The sequence below is a fragment of the Dasypus novemcinctus genome, chromosome 2, assembly GCF_030445035.2.
Source record: "Dasypus novemcinctus isolate mDasNov1 chromosome 2, mDasNov1.1.hap2, whole genome shotgun sequence".
Taxonomy (NCBI): Eukaryota; Metazoa; Chordata; class Mammalia; order Cingulata; family Dasypodidae; genus Dasypus; species Dasypus novemcinctus.
The window spans coordinates 42,284,930-42,306,835 of NC_080674.1; the positions used below are offsets into that span (position 1 = coordinate 42,284,930).

Below are 21,906 nucleotides of genomic sequence, written 5' to 3' on the forward strand. Positions count from 1 at the left end.
AGTAAGTGGTTCCATGGTTTTCACCTGACTGGCAAAGGGGTCTGTGGAACAAAAGAGTTAAGAACCCCTGCTTTAGACCAAGCATTACTTATGGCCCATGCAATTCCCTACTGATTTCAAACAGGCTTTCCTTGTTATTTTCATTGATAGCACCAGTCTAATAGTAGCTACTGCATCCCACCTGGATGACTAAATAATGGTTTAACCTAGGGCTGAATTTCAGAAATTGACTCTTATCTAAAAGTTACATAGAAGTTTCTCAAGCTATTTTTCTGGCCTGACTGAAATAGACCAAAGAGAAGGTAAATCTAACTAATATTCAAAACTCAGAAGGTTCTCTAAAATATTCTAAGTCTCAATAACTATTTTTCTTCAGAGAGCTTATGAACATCTTAACCCTAAAGAATAAATCAACTTAAGTGACATCACATCTTTCTCTGTGAAAGAAAGGGACACTGAAATGGTATTTCAAATGACACAATACTATATAAACCAATGCTAATGATATAAGTCCACTATCTTATTTGTAGGATATTTGTAAAATTTTCTGTCCATTTTTTTCTCATGGAGGGAAGGTGAAACAACAACGACAACATAGCAGGAAAGGAAACTATAATTGTAACTTTACTTGGCATTAAAATGCTGTGCATATGGGAAAACAATCTAAAAAGCTTTTCTTCACAGGCCTTTGTCCAAACTCGTTCTGGCATTATTAGAAAATTCTTAAAATTCTGAAATATGATAAACAAAGAATTTTTAGACTTTCAAAGACTGTAAAAAAAGATTATTTTTATTGTTTCATTGCACAGTGTTGCAAAAACTGATAATGAACAGAATCTTTACATACCCATATATAGACTGAAGAGTATTTAATCTCAAGTTTTGAAAAGAAAAAAACGGTCATACATCTAAAATTAAAAGTTAAATAACAGAGGAGAACCAGCAATATGGCGGCAGGGTAAGGAGCTCCTAGAGTCAGCTTCTGCTACAGGCAGATAGCAAACACCCGGAGCTCTCTGGAGCTAGCTGAAGCACCTGTCTGGGGGCTCCAGGAGGCCAGAAGAGCATCCTGCAACGTCCTTGGGGGATTGGAAGGAGGAGACTGCCCATCTGCAGAGAAGACTTGTAAGTACAGCGCTACACCCCACATAGGCCAGTGCCCATCCTCCACTGGAGGCACAAGCTGCCTCGGGAGCTGTTCCGCAGCTCGAATTGAAAGCTCCACTTCCCTAAAACGGGGAGTGAGAGACGGTTGGGTACCAATTTCAACTATGATGAGGAAATTCTGTGGTTTATAGTGTGATCCTGAGAACAGCTAAAGCTTGAGCCTATCCAACTCAGAAAGAGGCTGGGAGCTGCCATCTTAACTCCACGCCTGGCATGAGGGGAAGCAGGGTGAACTGAAAATCCCAGAGCTGGTGGGGACCAGCTTCTTCCCATCCAGATCATATTGCAGGTCTAGGCTAGGCCCCAGTGCCACCTCCAGCAGGGAGAAAGCTGCGGAGACCTGCTCAAGCTTCTCTGGGAAATTACTGGCCAAACCATGGAGGCCGGTGATCATCCTACTCTGGCAGCACGAGCCACCCCAGGAGCTGCTCTGTGACGGGAATTGGAAGCTCCATTTTCCAGAAACAGAGGAGGAGGAGACAGTTGGCTGCCGATTTCAGCTACTGATATGGGAGACTTGGCAAGCTAAGAGAGAACCCTGGGAACAGCTGGGGTGTGAACCAGCCCAAGTCAGAAAGAGGCCATAGCCAACATTCTGACTCCACCCCCAGCCTGAGGGGAAGCCCGGCTACAGTTTCTTTCACGCAGATCAGCCTGCAGCCCGCCTAAGCTTCAGCTCCACCTCTGGCAGGGAGGAGGCTGAGGAGCCCTGCACCAGCCTATACAGATAACTGCAGGGAACTTCAGCTGGCATAGACTGAAAATCAGAAGTCTACTAGGGCAACTATGGTCATCTTAGGACCTGCACTGCATAGACTGCTGCCCACATCTGCAGCTCCATCCCTGCCCCAGGTAGGGGAGAAAGGGATGTGATGCTCCATCAGTCTCTCTGGGCAACTACAATCTAGGCCTGCACGTAGATATTTCCACAGAGCTGTGAATCTGTCCCTACCCCTGGCAAGGGAGAAAGTTGCAGAAAGTTTCACTGGTCCCTGGTGCAGTAAGGGCAGCTTGAGCCTCCACAGCTTAGAGCACCAACTATGTGCATTGCTCCTACTCAATAACCAGCAATGGAGAAACGATAGGAAGCTCTAAACCAGAGAGAAAAACTGCACCCAGAAAAAATACTCTAGTAAGCCAGATGCAAAGACACCAACCAAAAATTACAATCCACACCAAGAAACAGGAAGCTATGGCCCAGTTAAAGGAAAAAGATAAGCCTCCAGATGACATAAAGGAGTTGAGACAACTAATTATAGATTTTCAAACAAATCTCCTTAATAAATTCAATGAGACTAAGGATATTAAGAAGACATTGGATGAGCACAAAAAATGTGAAGGCATACAAAGAAAAATAGATCTTATGGGAATGAAAGGTGCAATCAATGAAATTTAAAAAACAGTGGAATCATGTAATAGCAGATTTGAGGAGGCAGAAGAAAGGATTGGTGAGCTTGAAGAAATGGCCTCTGAAAGTGAACATACAAAAGAAGAAATGAAGAGAAGAATGGAAAAATTGAACAAGGTCTCCGGGAACTAAATGACAGCAAAAGGCATGCAAATATACATGTCATGGGTGTCCCAGAAGGAGAAGAGAATGGAAAGGGGCAGAAGAAATATTTAAAGAAATAATGGTAGAAAATTTCCCAACCCTATTGAAGGACACAGATATCCCTGTTCAAGAAGCACAGTATACTCCCATCCGAAAAAATCCAAATAGACCAACTCCAAGACACATACTCATCAGAATGTCAAATGCCAAAGACAAAAAGAGAATTCTGAGAGCAGCAAGAGAAAAGCAAAGCATAACATATAAGGGATATCCAATAAGATTAAGTGATGATTTCTCACCAGAAACCACCAAGGCAAGAAGATAGTGGTCTGATATTTAAGATACTACAAGAGAAAAACTTCCAGCCAAGAATCTTACATCCAGTAAGACTGTCTTTCAAAATGAGGGCAAAATTAGAATATTCACAGATAAACAGAAACTAAGAAAATTTCTAAGCAAGAGAACAGATTTTCAGGAAATACTAAAGGGTATGTTAGAGCCTGAAAAGAAAAAACAGGAGAGAGGGGCCTGGAAGAGAGTCTAGAAATGAAGATTATATCAATAAAATTAATTAAAAGTGTCAAAAGAGTGGTGAAAATAAAATAAGACAGATAAAACTCAAATAGTCAGGAATAAACTTAACCAGTGATGTAAAGCACTTGTATTCAGAAAACTGCAGTTCAATGTTAAAACAAATTTAAAAAGCCCTAAATAACTGAAGAACATTCCATGCTCATGGACTGGAAGACTAAATATCATTAAGATGTCAATTCTACTCAAATTGGTATACAGATTTAACACAATCCTGATAAAATTTTCACCAGCATTAAAGGAAAAATTGAAAACACAATCATTAAATTTATTTGAAAGGGTAAGGAGTCCTGAATAGCCAGAAACATCATAAAAAAGGCAAAGTGAACCCTCATCTCCAGACTTTAAATCATAATACCTACCCATAGTGGTAAAAAAAACATGGTACTGGCCTAAAGACAGACACAACAGACCAATGGAACCAAATTTATGGTTAAGAAACAAACCCTCACAGGTATGACCAAGTGATTTTTGACTAGCCTGTCAAGCTCACACAGCTCAGGTAGAACAATCCATTCAACAAATGGTGCTGAAAGAATTGGACATCCATAGCTGAGGGAAGGAAGAAGGACCCTATCTTACAACTTATCTAAAAACTAACTCAAAATGGATCAAAAAACTAAAAATAAAAGCAAGAACCATAAAATTTCTAGAAGAAGTTATTGGAAAATATCTTCAGGACCTGGTGGTAGGTGGTGGATTCTTAAAGGAGGTAAGAGAAGGGCTGAGTGGACTACTGATGTTTAATGTATGTAGAAGTTTAATTAGCTTTACTGTAAAATTGTGGAAATGTATATAGAGTGGATGGTCACACACAGTAACAGCTAGTTTATAAATGGGGATGTGACTGAAAATGGTAGTCTAGTTATGTAAGTGGCAATGGACAGAATGCTTGAGAATAATCTAGGAACTGGATAACACAGTAAATCAAGAGGTGGGTGAGGAGAGAGCGCGGTGAAGAGCAGAGCGCGAATGCCCTCCCCGGGGCCCCGTCCTCTCAGCCCTGGGGTGGGTGAGCCGGGCTCCCCGGGGGTGGTGTGTGGTCCCTGCCCTGCGGAGACCCAGAGCCCTCGCTGCGATTGCTCACTGCCTGGACCAGGCCCTGAGGCCGCGGCGGAACCCTGCCCTCCCTTCCCCCATGATGTCCTGAAGGCAGCGGTGGCGGCCTCGCCCAGCCTGGGCCCCACCCGCGGCCAGATTTCCTTGCCCAAAATTGTCGGGCGGCGGCTTAAGCCCCCAGCGGGCCACCGAGGACGCGGCCCCTTTGGGCGACGGGCGCTGCGGGGAGAGAAGAATGGCGGCTACGAACGAACGCCACGGAGGGCCGTTAGGCACTTCAAGGGCCCAGAAGGCGGGCCTGCGTCGACTCAAGTTCGGCCACCTCTATAGGCCGCGGAAGTGTGCAGATCCGGGATCTGAGGTGATCGCTCAGTCCCGGTTGGACAAGATGCCGCTTGCCCCGACAACAACGGACAAAGGCCTTAACGGGCCTGAAGTTAATAGAAGCATTTTTGACATGGAATTGTTAAACCACCTCTGAGCAGTATGCACCAGGACTTGTTCATTAAATTGGCTGCAGAAGGGCAGGGGGAGGGGTATATGCAGATGTGTTCATATTTCCATTTGAAGCTAACATCAGTGTGTGAGCATCTCTTGGCTATACCATAGGAAAACATTGTTAATTCAATAGAAACATATGTTCTTGCTAATAATTCAATATAGATCTGATAATGAATTTTCTTAGAAGCATTATACTTATTGTACTCTTGCTTTTGTCTCACTTTAACTTGAGCATTATTAAGGGAGCACAGTATTTGTAATTCTGCCAGTATCTATAGAGGCCTGTTGATATTTTTGTCTTAGGAAATTTTTGTCCCCAAGAAAGGAATACATTTTTTTCCCGCTGAGATGGTGTCATATATTCTTGGTCATCACAATATCTCATGGCTTTGGGGCTGTGAGTTGGTAAATATTCATGATGTGTAAAAAGCATGACACATTCTGTGAGATCTTGACTAGATAAAAATGTATGCTCCGTTGTGTCTATACACACACAGGACCTAAAGGTTATGTCAAACTAAACTGCTTGTGATTCTGGATGACTTTTGTGTTCTTTGCTTCTTGTGCTTTTCAGTTTTCTATATTGCACAATTAAAAGTTTGAAAAAAAATAAATGTTACTTTAAAAACCTTAAAAAAAAAAAGAGGTGGGTGAGAATTGTGGTTGATGGTATACATGCAAGAGTGCCCTTTGTTAGCTTTAACAAATGTATATCACTACTGCAGGGTGTTGGGAATGTGGAGAAGCATGGGAAAATACTGCTGGAGTGACCTATGGACTGTGGTTAGTAGTAATAATATATTCTTGCATCTATGCAAAAGATGTGCTGTGTTGATACTGAGGCAGTAATGGAAAATGTGAGCCAAATGTACACTATGGACATGGCAAGAATCAGATGATAATATTTTATCTGTAGCAATTGACACACTACATTGTGGTGTGTTGATGGAGGGGTGCTGTTTGGGAATTCTGCACATGTGCATGATTGTTTTATAAGTTTACAACTTCTGTCATAAAAAAATTATTTAAAAAATAACAATAGGGTGGGTTGGGGGAAAAACACACCAAATGTAAGGTAAGAACTATGATTAGTAGTAAGATTTTGACAGTGTTCTTTCATAGTTTGTAACAAACGTCTCATGACAATGTGTTGGTGGAGGGTTGATGTATGGGACTCCTGTATGATGTTATGCATGTTTGCTTTTTAAGTTCACAACTTTACTATACACTTAATTGTTTATGTATGTTCATATATAAATGATATAAAGATAATAGATTGGTTAGGGGAAAAATACTTTGTTTAGTAGTAATATTTTGACAATGCTCTTTAATCATTAGTTAAAAAGGTTTAAAAACAATGTAAGTTATTGGTGACAGGGTGAGATGTTATATATGTTTGTTTGATGTTATATATGTTTGTTTTGTAAGTTCACAACTATTATACATTTATTGTTTATGTATGTTTATGTATGAGTGATATATTTCAATAAATTTTAAAAAAAGCTAAACATATTAACCAAAAACACTTGGAAAAAATACTGTAGCAAAAGGTTAAATCCTTTATAATTAAAAGATCCAAACAATTTGGGTGCTTCTAACTACCTAAAAGTAGTTTAAAAATAATAATAAAGGACAAGGAATTTAATGAAGAAATAAAATTAATAAGTTACATGATACATATTCATATTTCCTAAAGCCTGAGTTAAATAAACTGAAAAAAAAAGCCTGAGTCATGCCTCACTGACATAGTCTAATCAAAAGCTATTTAATCATGTGATCTAATCAAGGTCCCTTAACCAAATTTAATGCAATCAAATGGTCTCACACCCACAGGAATGGATTAGTTTAAAATCATCTTTTTTGGATTCACCAAATTCAAACTGTCACACCATTGTAAAAGCCAACCTATTTCTGGTATATTGCTCCCTGAAGTTTTTAGCAAACTAAACCACCTGTCAAGGGTGTGCTTCTCTCTGAAGTGTGAATTTGGTTATCTTTTCCTGCATTATCTTTTTCAGGTTTGTCAGCTAACCTTGTAGAAAACTAGAGATTCAGAGAAACAAAATTATCCACCTTCTCAAACTACAAAAACATGATTTTCACCATTTCATATTTGCTAGTTAGTGTTTTTGAGTAAAAGATAGAGTAAAAAAATTGTTATTAACATGATCTCCACAAATTATACAATTTGAAAGGTAGTTAGATGGAAGTATATTTTTTGCCATCTAATATCAATGCATACTTTCAACTACAAGAAAAGTTTCTATCAGTCGGAAACTGGAAAATCATCTGTGAAAACTAAAAATAATAATGATGACAAAAATGTGACTTATCTGTCATTATCAGCACTTATTTTCCAGTTAGAGTAACAAAAGTTACAGCTATGCTTACAATGGTGCTTAAAAAAACCTTTCAGATTATTTCTAGTATTTCAGTGTCTCGAATTACATTTGAATTTGAATTCTACCAAGCACAGACTTTGGCTTTTTGTTTAATTTTTTTTAGGTATCAGGGCCAGGGATTGAACCCAGGATCTCCTATATGGGAAGCTGGCTCTCAACTGCTAAGCCATATCTGTTCCCCCTCTAAGCACAGAAAGAACATTCTCTGTGTAAATATTTGATACACAGGAATAAGAAATAAGAAACAACACTGATAGAATCATTATAGGAAATATTCTCCTTTTACTTTTCACCAATAAAAGTTCATATATTATAAATTTCAAAATATTAACAATGAGGATAAATTATTTTAATACAAAATTCTTGGGGAGACTGATGACTTACCATACTAGTGATCTCCCATTTTAAATAACAAAACCCATAAGTATAAATCAAACCCTTTAGTATTACTTTAGGGAAAAAATGGCAAAAATAACAAAAACAGTAATGAACTGGGATGTTTAAAAAATTGGGACTCTAATCCTGTCTCTACTACTGACTGAATTACTAATTAACTTTCAACCATTAGATAGCAGTTTCTTCACTACTGTCATAATCATTACTGGTAACATGATGTCTCCAGTATTAATATTAGTTATTGAAATTTAATACTGCCTTCCCTACCACATATACTTATGTATAATAAAAAGAACTATGTAATTATACCAAATATTGATTTGGTATTGATTGTACACTTGGGATGAATTGTATGCTTTAATCATATGTATCAATAAAACTGATTTGTTAAAAAAATTGATGTTAAAAATAACAAGTCACTATGTTTAGAAATCATTAAAGAGATTTCAAAATATAAAAGCTAGTGTCATAAAAATTGCCTAAAGTGTGATGATTAAGTTCATATATAAGTTGGCTAGGTTATGGTGCCAAGTTCTTTGGTCAAGCAAGCACTAGCCTGATCATTACTGTGAGGATATTTCATGGATTTAAATAAATAGTAAGCTGATTGCCTCTGTGGATGATTACACTTACACTCTACAAAGGAGATTGCCTTCAACAATGAGAAGTCCCCATCTCATCCAATCAGCTGAAGGCCTTAAAAGAATGAACTGATTATTTCAGCAGTCAAAAAAATAGAATTTCCATCTCTACTTCAGTCAATCAGTAAAGGATATCATCAGAGGGTTACTTCAGCAGAGGAATTTTAATAACCAAGCAGATAGGATGACCCATTCAGTAGATATGTTGGCCTCTTTCCCCAGCCACTCCTGTCATTGTCCAATGGGCTCATGAACAAAGTGGCCATGGTGGTAGGGATGGAGGTTATGCATGGATGCAGCAACACATACTTCTACTCTCCATCACCCACTTCACTACAGCCACCGCTGAGCGCTCAATCTGCCACCAGTAGAGATCAATACTCATCCCTGATATGGCGCCATTACCTGAGGTGATCTGCCTGTAATCTGATGGCAGGCAGATTACTGGACCACTTCCATTATAGAAGCATTTTTCTAACTAGAATAGACACAAACTGCAGGATACAGGTTTGCCTTCTCTGCATGCAAATTACCACCCAGGACTTAGAGAATGCCTTATCCACTGCCATGTTATTCCACACAGAATTAGTTCTGATCAAGGAACCCACTTCATGGCAAATTAAGTACAGGAATGGGCACATGCTCAGGAAATTCACTCTTCTGACCACAATGATCCCCATCATCCTGAAGCAGCTGGATTGAAAGAAAGATGGAATGACATTTTAAAGACTCAAATATGGTGCTAACTGGAAAGCAATACCTTGGAGGGCTGGGACAATGTTCTTCAGGAGACTGTATTGCTCCAAATCACCATCCACTCTATGGTGCTGTTTCTCCAATAGCCAGGATTCACAGGTCTAGGAATCAAGGATTGCAAATGGGAGTAGCACCACTCACCATTACCCCTAATGATCCACTACAAAAATTTTTGCTTGTCCCAGCAACCTTAAGCTCTGCTAGTCTACAGGTCTTAGTTCCAAACAGAGGAGTATATCCACCAGGAGATACAATAATGATTCCATCAAACTGGACATTAAGACTGCCACCCAACCACTCTGGGCTCCTCATGACTCAATCAACAGAGTGATTTGTTCCTGATTATCTAGGGGATGTAGGACCACTACTACACAATGGAGGTAAAAAAGAGTTTGCCTAAAATATAGGAGATATCTCTTAGGGCATCTTTTACTACTATTTACGCCCTGTAATTAAAAATCAATAGAGGGAAGTAACTGGGCTCCCGCCTACCACATGGGAGGTCCCGCATTCAGTTCCTGGTGCATCTTGGAGAATGTGAGCTGGACCAACAGACGGCACAGCGAGCTGACACAAGATGACACAACAAAGAGACACAAAGAGGAAAGACAATGAAAGACACAACAAACCAGGGAGCTGAGGTGGCTCAAGCTATTGAACACCTCTTTCCCACATGGGAGGTCCCAGTTTCAGTTCCCAGTGCATCCTCAAGAGAAGACGAGTAGACACGGATTGCACATAGCAAATGGACCTGGACAGCAGACAGCAACTGCAAACATCAAGAAGGGTGAGGAATAAATAAATAAAATAAATCTTTAAAAAAAAAAACCAAAGGAAAATCACAACTCAATTCAGGCAGGGCTAATAGCCCAGAAACTTCAGGAACAAAGGCTTGGGTCATCCCACCAGGAAAATAACCATGACTAGCTAAGGTGCTTGCTCAGGATAAAGGGAATATGGAGTGGTGGAAGAAGGTGGTTATAAATATGAACTACAACATTACCTGTTAGAGAAATGAGGGTTGTAATGGTCATAAATATTTCCTTGTTTTGTTATGAATATGTTTGTATATACATATAAAGGAAATAGCTTCGTTTTCATCCCTGTCTTATTTCCTTATCATATAACATAAGCTGTATTAACTTCATGTCATAATATTTAAGTTACAGGATACCAAGCTTAAAAGTAAACATTACCCAAGGAATTGCACCCTCTTCTGGGGAAAGAAATACTACATTTCCAGTTGTACACAGGACACTGAATTATGTTAGGCCAAAGTATGATCAATTATCAATTTTATTTAGAGATTAAATATGGTTCAAGCAGATGTATATAGGTGCCAAGTTGATAATGGGTGATGGTTAAGTTTATGTGTAAATTCAGCTAGATTATGGCTTCCAGATGTTTGGTCAAGAAAGCACTGGCCTGATTGTTACCATGAGGGTATTTTGTAGATAAATTTATAGTCAGTCGGCTAAATCTATGGCTGATTACATCTATTAGGTTGGTTCAAAAATAACTGATATTTTGTATTGTTGAAATTTGCCATCTGATATTGGATACATTCTTAAATAAATGTGCTTATGTTATATACCATTTAAATGTGCATTTCTCACTTTATGGTTTTTTGCTAATGATATTACTTGCTGTTTATTTTAGATGATGTAAATGATTTTAGACAAAAAACAAATTCAAAATTCATTTTGAACTCAAATAAGCCGTAAAGCAGCAGAGGTAACTCACAACATCAACAACACATTTGGACAGGAACTGCTAAAGAACATTTAGTGCAGTGGTGGTTGGAGAAGTTTTGCAAAGAAGATGGGAGCCTCGAAGATGAAGAGCACAGTGGCCAGCCATCGGAAGTTAACAACGACCAATTGAGAGCAATCATGGAAGACGGTCCTCTTACAACTACACGAGAAGTTGCTGCAGAACTCAACATCCATCATTCTATAATCATTCAGCATTTGAAGCAAATTAGAGAGGTGAAAAAGCTCAGTAAGTGGGTGCCTCATGAGCTGACTGAAAATTTTAAAAATCGTCATTCTGAAGTATCTTCTCTTATTCTATGAAACAACAAACCATTTCTCTAATGGACTAGGACTTCTGATGAAAAGTGGATTTTATATTGCAACTGGCAATGACCAGCTCACTGGCTGGACCAAGAAGCTCCAAAACACTTCCCAAAGCCAAATTGCACCAAAAAATGGTCATGGTCACTGTTTGGTGGTCATCTGCTGGTCTGATCCACTACAGCTTTCTGAATTCCAGCGAAACATTATGTCTGAGAAGTATGCTCAGCAAATCAATGAGATGCACTGAAAACTGCAAAGCCTGCAGCCGGCATTGGTCAACAGAAAGGGCCCACTTCTTCTCCACGACAATGCCCAACTGCACGTCACACAATCACTGCTTCAAAAGTTGGAAAAATTGGGTTACAAAGTTTTGCCTCATCTGCCATATTCACCTGACCTCTTGCCAACAGTATGAAACCGCACTTCCGTCTACACCAACCTATACAATCAACTAAGGAAATCACCTTCAGCAATGACAGAAGTCTGATCCAATCAGTTAAAGGCCTTAATGGAAGAACTGATATTTCAGCAGTTAGAAAATGATTTCCATTTCACTTCAGCCAGTGAGTTTCCCTTGGGGAATTCATTAAAAACCTTCATCAGAGTTCCAGCCTGCAACCTACTCTATGGTATCTGGACTTGCCAATCTCCATTACCATATGCTAATTCCTATAATAAATCTCATAATATTTACATTATATATACATATCCTGTTGTTTCTGTTTACTGGAGAACCCTAACAAAAATGCTAAATTTTTAGACTCCACACTTTACACTGGGATTCTCTCACTCCCCATCTCATGTGGTATTTTAAATATCAGTCACAGTGCCTAGGCTGAATGTAACTAAACAGGATCAGAGTTCATGTTCAAAGATGCTAAAAAGACGGCTACCCTCTCCTTTTAAGCCTAAAAGATTAAAGATGAGGTATCTTGGTCATATGGAAAGTGTTTCTCTAAGAATGAAACAAACCTAAAAAAAAGCAGAGATATGAAATGGAAAGACAGAATCCTACTGACACATTTTCGACCTTGGGTTATTTTGCCTGAAACTGAGGCCCAATATTTGGTATTCCTAATTATGTGGGCAAATAATTTCTTTTTTTTATTTTAATGACTCTCAATATGTTTATTTTATTTATTGATTTATTTTTAAGATTTATTTTTTATTTATTCCCTCCCCCCCGCCCCCCCTCCGTGTCCATTCGCTGTGTGTTCTTCTGTGGCCGCTTCTATATTTATCAGCAGCACCAGGAATTCTGTGTTTCTTTTTGTCACTGTCATCTTGTGTCAGCTCTCCGTGTGTGTGGCGCCATTCCTGGGCAGGCTGAACTTTCTTTCCCGCTGGGCGGCTCTCCTTACAGGGAATACGCCTTGTGCATAGGGCTCCCCTACGCCGGGGATATCCCTGCATGGCAGGGCACTCCTTGCACACATCAGCACTGCGCATGGGCCAGCTCCACACAGGTCAGGGAGGCCCAGGGTTTGAACCGCAGACCTCCCATGTAGTAGGCAGACGCCCTATCCATTGGGCCAAGTCCACTTCCCAATCATTTCTTTTTAATAGAAGCTAAATTGAATTAGGTTTCTATCATTTATAAACCAACTTAAGCATTCAATATCAGCACTGAAGCCCACAATTAAATTTGGTTCTTTATATAAGGAAGAAAAATAAGATTATGCAATATTTTATTTTAAAATGAAGTAAAAGTTTTGATAACATGCCACTGGTCTATTTTGCCTATCAAAATCCACATCTATCACGAGTGAATCAATGCATTTGTTTTAATTAATCCACATGACTTTCTTATAAAATAGATATTCGAAAGAGCTTAAATTTTTACTTTCAGTAATATTATCTTCTGACCAAGTTAAAACAGAATTGTATTACCTCTCAGGTAATTTCTCTCAGGTACTTATTAAAACATAAATTTTTAAAAAATAAAAAATGGTCAGTTAAAATAGGCCACTATTAATGCTATTCCCAGTTTACTATTGCTCTAATGGTTAAATGAATAGTTCTCCTAAATAAACAACAGAATAACCCAAACTTGAAAAAAAAATCTCATCACACAGATTATAATTCCATTGCAGTCTTTTCAGAGGACAGTTTAAAAGAAGGCATTTTAAAAAAAGCACAAATGCTCTTGGCCAAGTAACGACACTTCTAAATTTCTATTCTGTACAAGAGTGTTACTACTGCATTATTTTAAAAAGAAAATGCGAAAAACATTTTTTAAGGTAGAATGGTAAGAGGAATTATGACATGTATATAGCATACATATGAATACATACAAATATACATAAATACATATATATATCACCCTTTATACTATCTGCAGTTGTAATAAAGAAAGTAGATCCAAATGTATAGAAAAAGAAAGCATTCCATGATATAGCAGGATGTGGAAAATGCAATCTACATAGATATATATAAAACATACATATATATCTATATATATTTGATCACAGTATCATTTTTTCAAAACTGTATAATACATGGCAAATAAACTGACCACATATACTAAGCTCTTTGTTTTTAGTTCATTTAATTTTCACAACTCAACGAAATACAGACACATGCACACTTACTGACTGACTTATTTATTTATAATTATACCAGAGAAGGATAAATAACTTCTGGTGGTAAACTCTGGAGAATGGCATTTTTTGTCAGGGTGAGGAGGTAGATGGGAAGAGTATATGAGGGAGAAGTTTCACTTTTAACAACGAATTCCTCTGTACTGCTTTAATTTTTTCTGTTTGCTTATATTAGTTTTAAAGTTTTTAAAAATAAAATGAAGATTCCTTCAGAGCTTTTAACATAAAAATATTAAATATAGGAAAAGAGTTCTTTCAGAATGCAGAGTAACTGAAATATTTTCATCTTTAAAGAGTTGGTGTTTAGATTATAAGTATGTTGTCAGTTTTAAAAATAGAATACTAAGATTATTTTCATCAGCAGTCTGTTATACACATTACTTTATCTAGTGATATGATGTCAAAAGGTAAGCATGGTTGTGTGACATTCACATGGTCTTCGGATCACATCACTACTCCTCTTTATATCTTAAAAGGAGTTCTAATCTGAGATGAAGTCCACCCTATATAATGTACTAACCCACTGACACTAAGTTAACCCTATCAGCTAGGTTTACACTTAATAACAAAATAAATGGTAGTAAAAGCAAAAACTCATATTTAAAATGCAAACTCTTCTTATTCTAATACAATACTACCGTTAATTAAGCATCTTCTGTGACCCAGATTTGGGGGCAGAGGGGGATATAAGAGTACAAAAAGAAATATTATATATTTCTTATGCCCAGGAAATTCATTTTAATGAGGTAGTAACCCACACAAATAATAATAAAAGAATAGATTAAATTGAATATACATATACATAACCTGTTTTGGTAACAGAGAGGACAAACAGCTAACTCAACTATTATCCTAGTATCATTATTTTTCTTATTTTCTTATTCTATGAAGCCATTCTTAGAGATTTCTATGAATATCTAAATTTAGTTTCCAAGAAAATAAAACTTTCACATTTTGTAGGGAATACCAACTCTGTACACATTTATAAGCCCAATTCATTGACAAAAGGGAATTCAAAGACATATAATATTATGATCAAATTTAGTAAATACGATTGTGTCTTGGGTATTTGGAGGAAGTTTATAATAAAAGTTGCAGACATTTATTTACAGCAGTGTTTCTCAACTGGGGGTGAATTAGTCTTCCAGGGAAATTTGGCAATGTGTGAAGACATTTTTGGTTGTCATAACTGCAGAGGGGGTCGTGCTACAGACATCTGGTGGGTAAAGGCCAAGAATGCCACTACATATTTCACAATGCACGGGGCAGCCTCCCACAACAACAAATTATCTAGTCCAAAATATTAATATATCCTGATTTACTGTGGAGCTTACCTATCTACACCTCAAGCTACCTACACGGAGTCATCTGAAAAACTAAAAAAAGTGGCAAAAACAAAAAAATCCCAGATTGAAAAGCACTGTTACAAAGCACATTATCATGTACCAAATGCTGTACTGAGACCTCGTCTCTAAAGGCAGCAAGATTATCTCTGAGTATAGACATTTGCCCAAGATTGCCTTGTTAGGGTCATAGCTGGACTTCAAACCTATTTATACTCTTCCCACTAAATCACTAAGTAGCCAAAATAGATTTTCAAGTGCTTTTACTCATGGGACAGCTACTCATACTCCTAATCAGTACTTAGTCCCTTTTGTCAAACAAATTCTAAAAAGTTTGGCTATCTGGTTTTAAAATTCTTAAGTGATTTAGAACAGCAAATGAAAGGGCTGCTGTAAGATAGGCTCCCAGGCCAGAAGGAAATATGAAAATCACAAAGAAAGGATATGTTAAAAAGCTAACAAGAATACAAAAAACACAGAAGTCTAGGACTTTTGTTATAGGGCTAAATCATTCTACTAAAGCAGTACAGTAGAAATCAACTTCTTAAAGTAAAATAACAGATATAAGGATAATTCTGATCTATGAAGAAATGGTTAAATTATATCTGACATTCTATATTTAAAAAGACAGATGGTACGTAACTTAGAATTCTTTCATTCAGTATGTTAAAATAAACAGCTCAATCACTGCAAAGATTTCTGTAGCAATGACAGGCATCACCGTGTTGGTCTTTCCTTTGCACCTGATAAGGAAAAATCATTTACTTAAAAAAAGGCTATGACATTTGTGGACTATTTCTCACCTGTACTGTGTGTAATCACAGTATAAATGGCTGCACGCTTATAAATATAAGGTGGAGTATTGCCTACTTTTGAAACTACCTACTAAACAAGTTCTGGTACTGAGCTATATGATAACATAAAACAACTTATAAGGATTATATACAGTCATTTCTATGTGATATACATATAAAAGTTATATACAGTATTGAAGGAAGCAAAAACAAACGTTTAAAAATCTAATGCCCTAGTTAGGAAAAGGGCTCCAGAGCCTAACTGCCTGGGCTTAAATCATGGTTACGTCACATATCAGTTATATAACTTTCAGCAATTTACTTAACCATTCTATTCCTCAGTTTTCTTATCTATAAAGTGGGAATATGATAGTTAAATGATTATATGTGATAAGCCTTTGTGCTTCTGGTAGTTCCTGCCACATAAATGCTCAATAAATGCTTGCTATTATCAGATTTAAAACTTTTGCCACAGGAAGGGCAATCATTTCAAAACCCAGTCTAGTTCTAATTGAAAAAAATAATAATATTAAAAGGTAAACTTTGAAATCAAAGTGTTATTTTCAAGAGATTGAATAAAATGATCCTTTAAACTTTACAAACAGTAAATACTGTAGATCATTTCACAATTTGCTTTCTATGTTTGAAGAAATAAATAGGTTACCAGGGGAAGATATGGAAGAAGTAAAAAAGCCCTGGAGCATCAAGCCAAAAAACACACTACTATGAAAAAGAATTCAAAATAGCAAATGTAAACATAAGACAAGCTGAAAGCTAAGGGCTAAGGAAGTACTACTACTAGTTATTCTGGAAACATTGAATCTAAAATATAACTAATGCACCTCCATAAGCAAAGTCTGAAAAGAATGTTGTAAGGTCAGAAACAAGGGAGACAGCTCTCTTGCCAGATTTCTCTAATTCAGAAAAATGTTAAAAAAGGAAGGAGAGTGTGAAGATCAGAGATATAGGAGGGAGTACAGAAAGACTGAAGAGAAGAAGGTCCAAGGGACAAGAATGTAAAGGTGAGAAAGGAAAAAGAATACAGAAAGGAAGGGAGAAAGAACAGGTAGGAGAAGGAGGAAGGAGAGAAAGAACAGGGGAGGAAGGAGAGGAAGAGAAAGCGGAAATGGAACGGTGAAGAAAGTAGAGAGGAGATGAAAGGGATAGCAAAAAGAAGGGTGGGAGAACACAAATCATCACACAGAGACTAAGTGGCAAGAATAACAGTGAAATACTGTATGAGAAATTCAGACAGAAACAGAAAAATAAAAGAAATGGAAGACAGGAAGAAGGGAGGGAGAAAGGGAAACTGACATTAACCAAGGTAGCCTGAGACATGGACAGAAAAAATGGAAAACAGAGAAGGGAGACAGGTGTCCATCAGATACTTAGAAATGGAAGGTTAAATCATTCCTATTTTAAAAGCACTAGAAAATGGATAGTCTTGAGATATGCTATAAATTATTTCAAAGGTTTAGTACAAAAAATATAAAATATTTCATTAATATTTAAACTAATTATATCATATAATTGGATATATTAGATTAAATAAGGTATATTCAAATTAATTTCACCTGTATCTGTTTACTTTTTTAACATGGCTACTACAAAATTTTAAATTACATATGTGGCTCACATTATATTTCCACTGGGCAGCACTGCTCTAGATTTTCAAGATTGTTTTGGGAACCCTGCTGTGCAATATAACAGAAATCACTGCCATTATTATGTCCATCACCAACTCTCAGAATCCTAGGTGAAAAGAGATGTGGAATTAGCTAACTAGGTGTTCAAACTTGATTATAATAGCAGTTAGTTTGAATAGGGGAAAACAGCTCTATTAAAAGTGTTTTTAATGATTAAAACTAGGGAAATGGTTTGATTTATCTAAGTTGTATAAAGAATGATGAAATAAAACTAGGCAATTTAATAGAAGGGAGTGCAGGAGGTACAATTTATAACCTTGGAACAACTTCAGTTTTAAAGACTTGATATTATCTTATAAGTACAATGAAGAAAAGTACTGAAGACTCACATTCATAAAAATAAAAACATGAATAATTCTGAAAGTCTCCTCTCAAACATTCATTTAATTTTTTGAAAGTTATTTTAAAAAAATCACTCCTTGCATTTTCTCATCTCATATAAAAATAAATGCTGGAATATGTCAAAATTTCACTAAGTAAAAATAAATGCATATGAACTTGCTTCACTAAGTATTAAAAAAGCATAATTTATATTTATTGCACAATACCACATTTAGTAAATAAATAATTTTGTTTCTACAAAATAAAATCAAATATGTGCCACTCTCCAACTATAAGATAGCAACAAGTTAAACATTTTGGAAGAATCAACAGTGCCTCTCAGACACTAACATACAAATTCATGTGATAATTTTTATTAAAATGTAGGTTTTGATTTAGTAGGCTGGGGTGGGAACTAAAACAGTACATTTCAAACAAGCTCCGAAGTAATGACAATGTTGCTGGTGTTTGTGTCACTGAGAAGTGAAAAGTTATAACATACAATTATTCCTACAGTAAAAATGTAGAGCAGTTTATATACAATAAACTGAAAAAGAATAAAGAGAACCTCTTTATCTCAAAGGATCTATCCTGCTTCTACTTTATGGCATCACCTAAAATAATAGGCATTTTAATGTCCCCAAGAGTTGGCCATCCAGCATCACTCACAGGAATTCTTGGCTGCCTTGTTTTTTTTTTTTAAAGATTTATTTTATTTATTTCTCTCCCTTTCCCCCAAGTTGTCTGCTCTGGGTCCATTCACTGTGTGTTCTGAGTCGGCTTGCATTATTCGGCAGCACTGGGAAACTGCGTCTCTTTTTCGTTGTGACATTTTGCTGTGTCAACTCTCTGTGTGTGCGATGCCACTCCTGGGTGGGCTGCACTTTTTTTACATGGGGCAGCTCTCCTTATGGGGCATGCTCCTTGCGCATGGGGCTTCCCTACATGTATGTGCACCTGCGTGGCACGGCACTCCTTGCATGCACAGCACTGTGTATGGGCCAGCTCACCAAACAGGTCAGGAGGCCCTGGGGATTGAACCCTGGACCTTCCATATGGTAGACGGATGCTCTATCAGTTGAATTACGTCCACTTCCCCTGGGCTGCTATTAAAGACCAAGTCAATATTTACTTGTGATCAAGGTCCCATATTTATCTTGAGTTCTAATTTCAATCCAGAGAATGGGAATAAAATCATCATGAGAAGGGAGAGGAAGTTGTAATATTTCTCTGAGAATAATGGTTACAACTATAAAATGTGATACACATGTACTGTGTACAAACTTATATTTATTCTATATTACCAAGTAAAAATAAACAGAAAAAAGGCAAAAGAAATACATCATTAAGTGAATAGTGATTAAGGCTGGATTGTGGACTTCTCAGGGATTTTTCCTTTTTTGAACCTACCAAATTTTCTACACAATCATGTAATACTTTTATCATTCAAATATATTTTTAAATTTAAAAACATTACAAAGCCCAAGAAAAGAGGCAAAGGAAAACATTAACATTGAGTGAATACCTAAGAATTTTTTGTTAACAATGGTTAAGAAACATCAAATAAGTATGCAAGGAACAAAGAATTTTAGATTGAAGATTCAAGTTACTTACCTTAGTAAAATTATTCAGGTGGCCTAACTTTCTCATATTTGAAACTCCTTGCAATTTGGCCACATTTTGGAGAATCTCCCTTAAATTATCAGAAGGTTCTGGAAGAAAAGACAAACATAATTTTAAAAGAGTATTTTCCTAACCAAACCAATTAAACATGCAGTATTAATACTTTACAACTTTGGCCCCTGGCTTAAAGATTTACACTCCACCCCAAATCCCACCATGTACTAAATTGATTTAAAGTCTATGTGGACAACTTATCCTTTGACTTTCTACTCCACTCACACCTAAGGTCCAACTTTGTGTATTATCACCTGGAATTACTCTTAAATTTCAACATGGTAACTTTTACTTTCAATAACAATGTAGTAACAGGGACCAAATTTATTGTCTTGCCTGAAACAACCAAAAAACTGGACAAAATATATGAAACAATGGCACTGGACATTAGGCAATGAAGAACAATGATCCCTGAGAAATGAGAAACAATGAGTACAATCATCCCAGGCTACTGCCTTGACAGTTTCCAGGCTGTGGTTCTAGGAAGAGGAACTCAGGTAGAACCCGGCACTCTCCCCTGTAGAAGAGACAGAGTTTTGGGGTCTGGGGAGACCAGGAAGTTCTGGAGAAGAAAGTTGCATAGGAAGAAAATTTCGGAGATCTTAGGCAACAGGATTCTTTAAGTATTCAGTAAATATTGATCAGAACATGCATGTGAGAAAATTACCCAGGGCCATGGAAAGAACCACTCAAAAAAATTTAAGGGAAAGTACTCTGCACTCACACAGTACAGGGAATAGTGCTTTTTCCCAGAAAGCCAGATGGAAAAGACTCATAGTTCATTGGGTATTGGTTACAGTATTAGGGAAAGTCTTGGCTCAGTCATGGGGAACAATTAGACTAATCACTTCTTTTATCCCAGTTAACAAACCTTAAAAGCAAGACTTGAAATATTCCAAGTGTTTCCAATTAACCAAATTGTTCCAGAACAAAGCACAAAAGATTTGTAACAAAATAAAAATATGAAACACCCACAAATGCAAAAATTACAATCCAGTCAAAAATTACCAGGGACACAAAGGAGGAGGAAACATGACCCATACTAAGCAGAAAAATCAATCAATTGAAACCAACCCAGAACTAACACAGATATTAGAATGATCAGAAAAAGACATTAAACAATTTTTTTTTCAAACTTTAGTCCATATGTTTAAAAATGGAGGTAAAGACATGAAAGGTAGAGAAAGCATCCAAATTGAGTTTCTAGAGACAAAACTACAATGTCTGAGATGAAAATTCTATTTGATGAGAATAAAGGTAGATTAGACATTTCAGAAGGTAAGAACAGCAATAAAAACCATCCAAAATATAAAATAAAGAGAAAACAGAAGAAATGAATAGAGTATCAGTGAGCTATGGAACTTCAGGCAGCTTAATACATGTGCAACTGGAGTCATTAGAAAGAGGAGGATTAGAAAAAAGTATCTGAAGAAATAGTGGATGGAAACTTTCCAAATAACAATCCAAGAAGCACAATAAACCCCAAGCACATGAAAAGTGAAGAAAATTAGGCCAAGGCACATCATAATCAAATTGCTTAAAACCAGTGATAGAGAAAATGTGAAAAGTAAACAGATAAAAGACATGTTAGATACAGAGAAGCAAAGAAAATGATGTCAGCTTATTTTTTATCAGAAGCAAAGCAAATGATAAGACAGTGGAGTGACATCTTAAAGGACTGAAAGAAAAAAAGACATACTTTAAAAATGTAAAAACCACTTAGTTCACCTGCTACACAAAAAAGGGCCATAGACTATATTTGGCCTTGCCAGCCACAGGTTGCCAATCCCAGAATGGAGTGTCAACTTCCTCAGGTTACTATGCAAGCTAGTCTTCTGTCAATATTTTCATCATCATATTTGTTCTAACCAAAATAAAAGCAAAATTTAAAAAACAGCATCATGCTGAAATTTTAAGAGCCATGACTTCCCTTGAGATGCCTGTCAACACAAAACTAAAGAATTATTTCTTTTGAATTAGTGTAGTGTTTTTCCTCATCAAACGAAACTGTTTAAACTTATCTACCTTTCCCCATTCTGTTACACGAAGAGTTGGTTCAAGACAATTTGGTGTCAAAATACTAAGCACACTAATTATTCCAGATATTGCCAATCACTTGAAGTTGCTCCATGCTGAGATTATTCATGTGATTTTACAACACATCCCACAAATTCTTGATGATGTGTTTTTTAAATTTGGATGAAAACGAAACTAATTTCAAGTGGTTTAGGATATGTTTTATAATTACTGACCCTAGGGGTATCTTAAAAGTGGAACAGAAACAGTCCATTTTTGGGTGGGATCAATTCCCGTTAAAATTAA

General features: G+C 36.8%; 1 protein-coding gene across 4 annotated transcripts in view; it reads right to left on the reverse strand.

Moving 5' to 3' along the window:
- Positions 1-21,906, reverse strand: part of RICTOR (RPTOR independent companion of MTOR complex 2) — a 156,433-nt gene that overhangs the window by 89,577 nt on the left and 44,950 nt on the right. For all 4 annotated transcript variants that reach the window (XM_058308178.2, XM_058308164.2, XM_058308169.2 and 1 more), the window contains exon 3: positions 19,522-19,619. In XM_058308178.2, the coding sequence (XP_058164161.1) occupies positions 19,522-19,619 (98 nt within the window). The remainder of the gene's footprint in view (positions 1-19,521; positions 19,620-21,906) is intronic.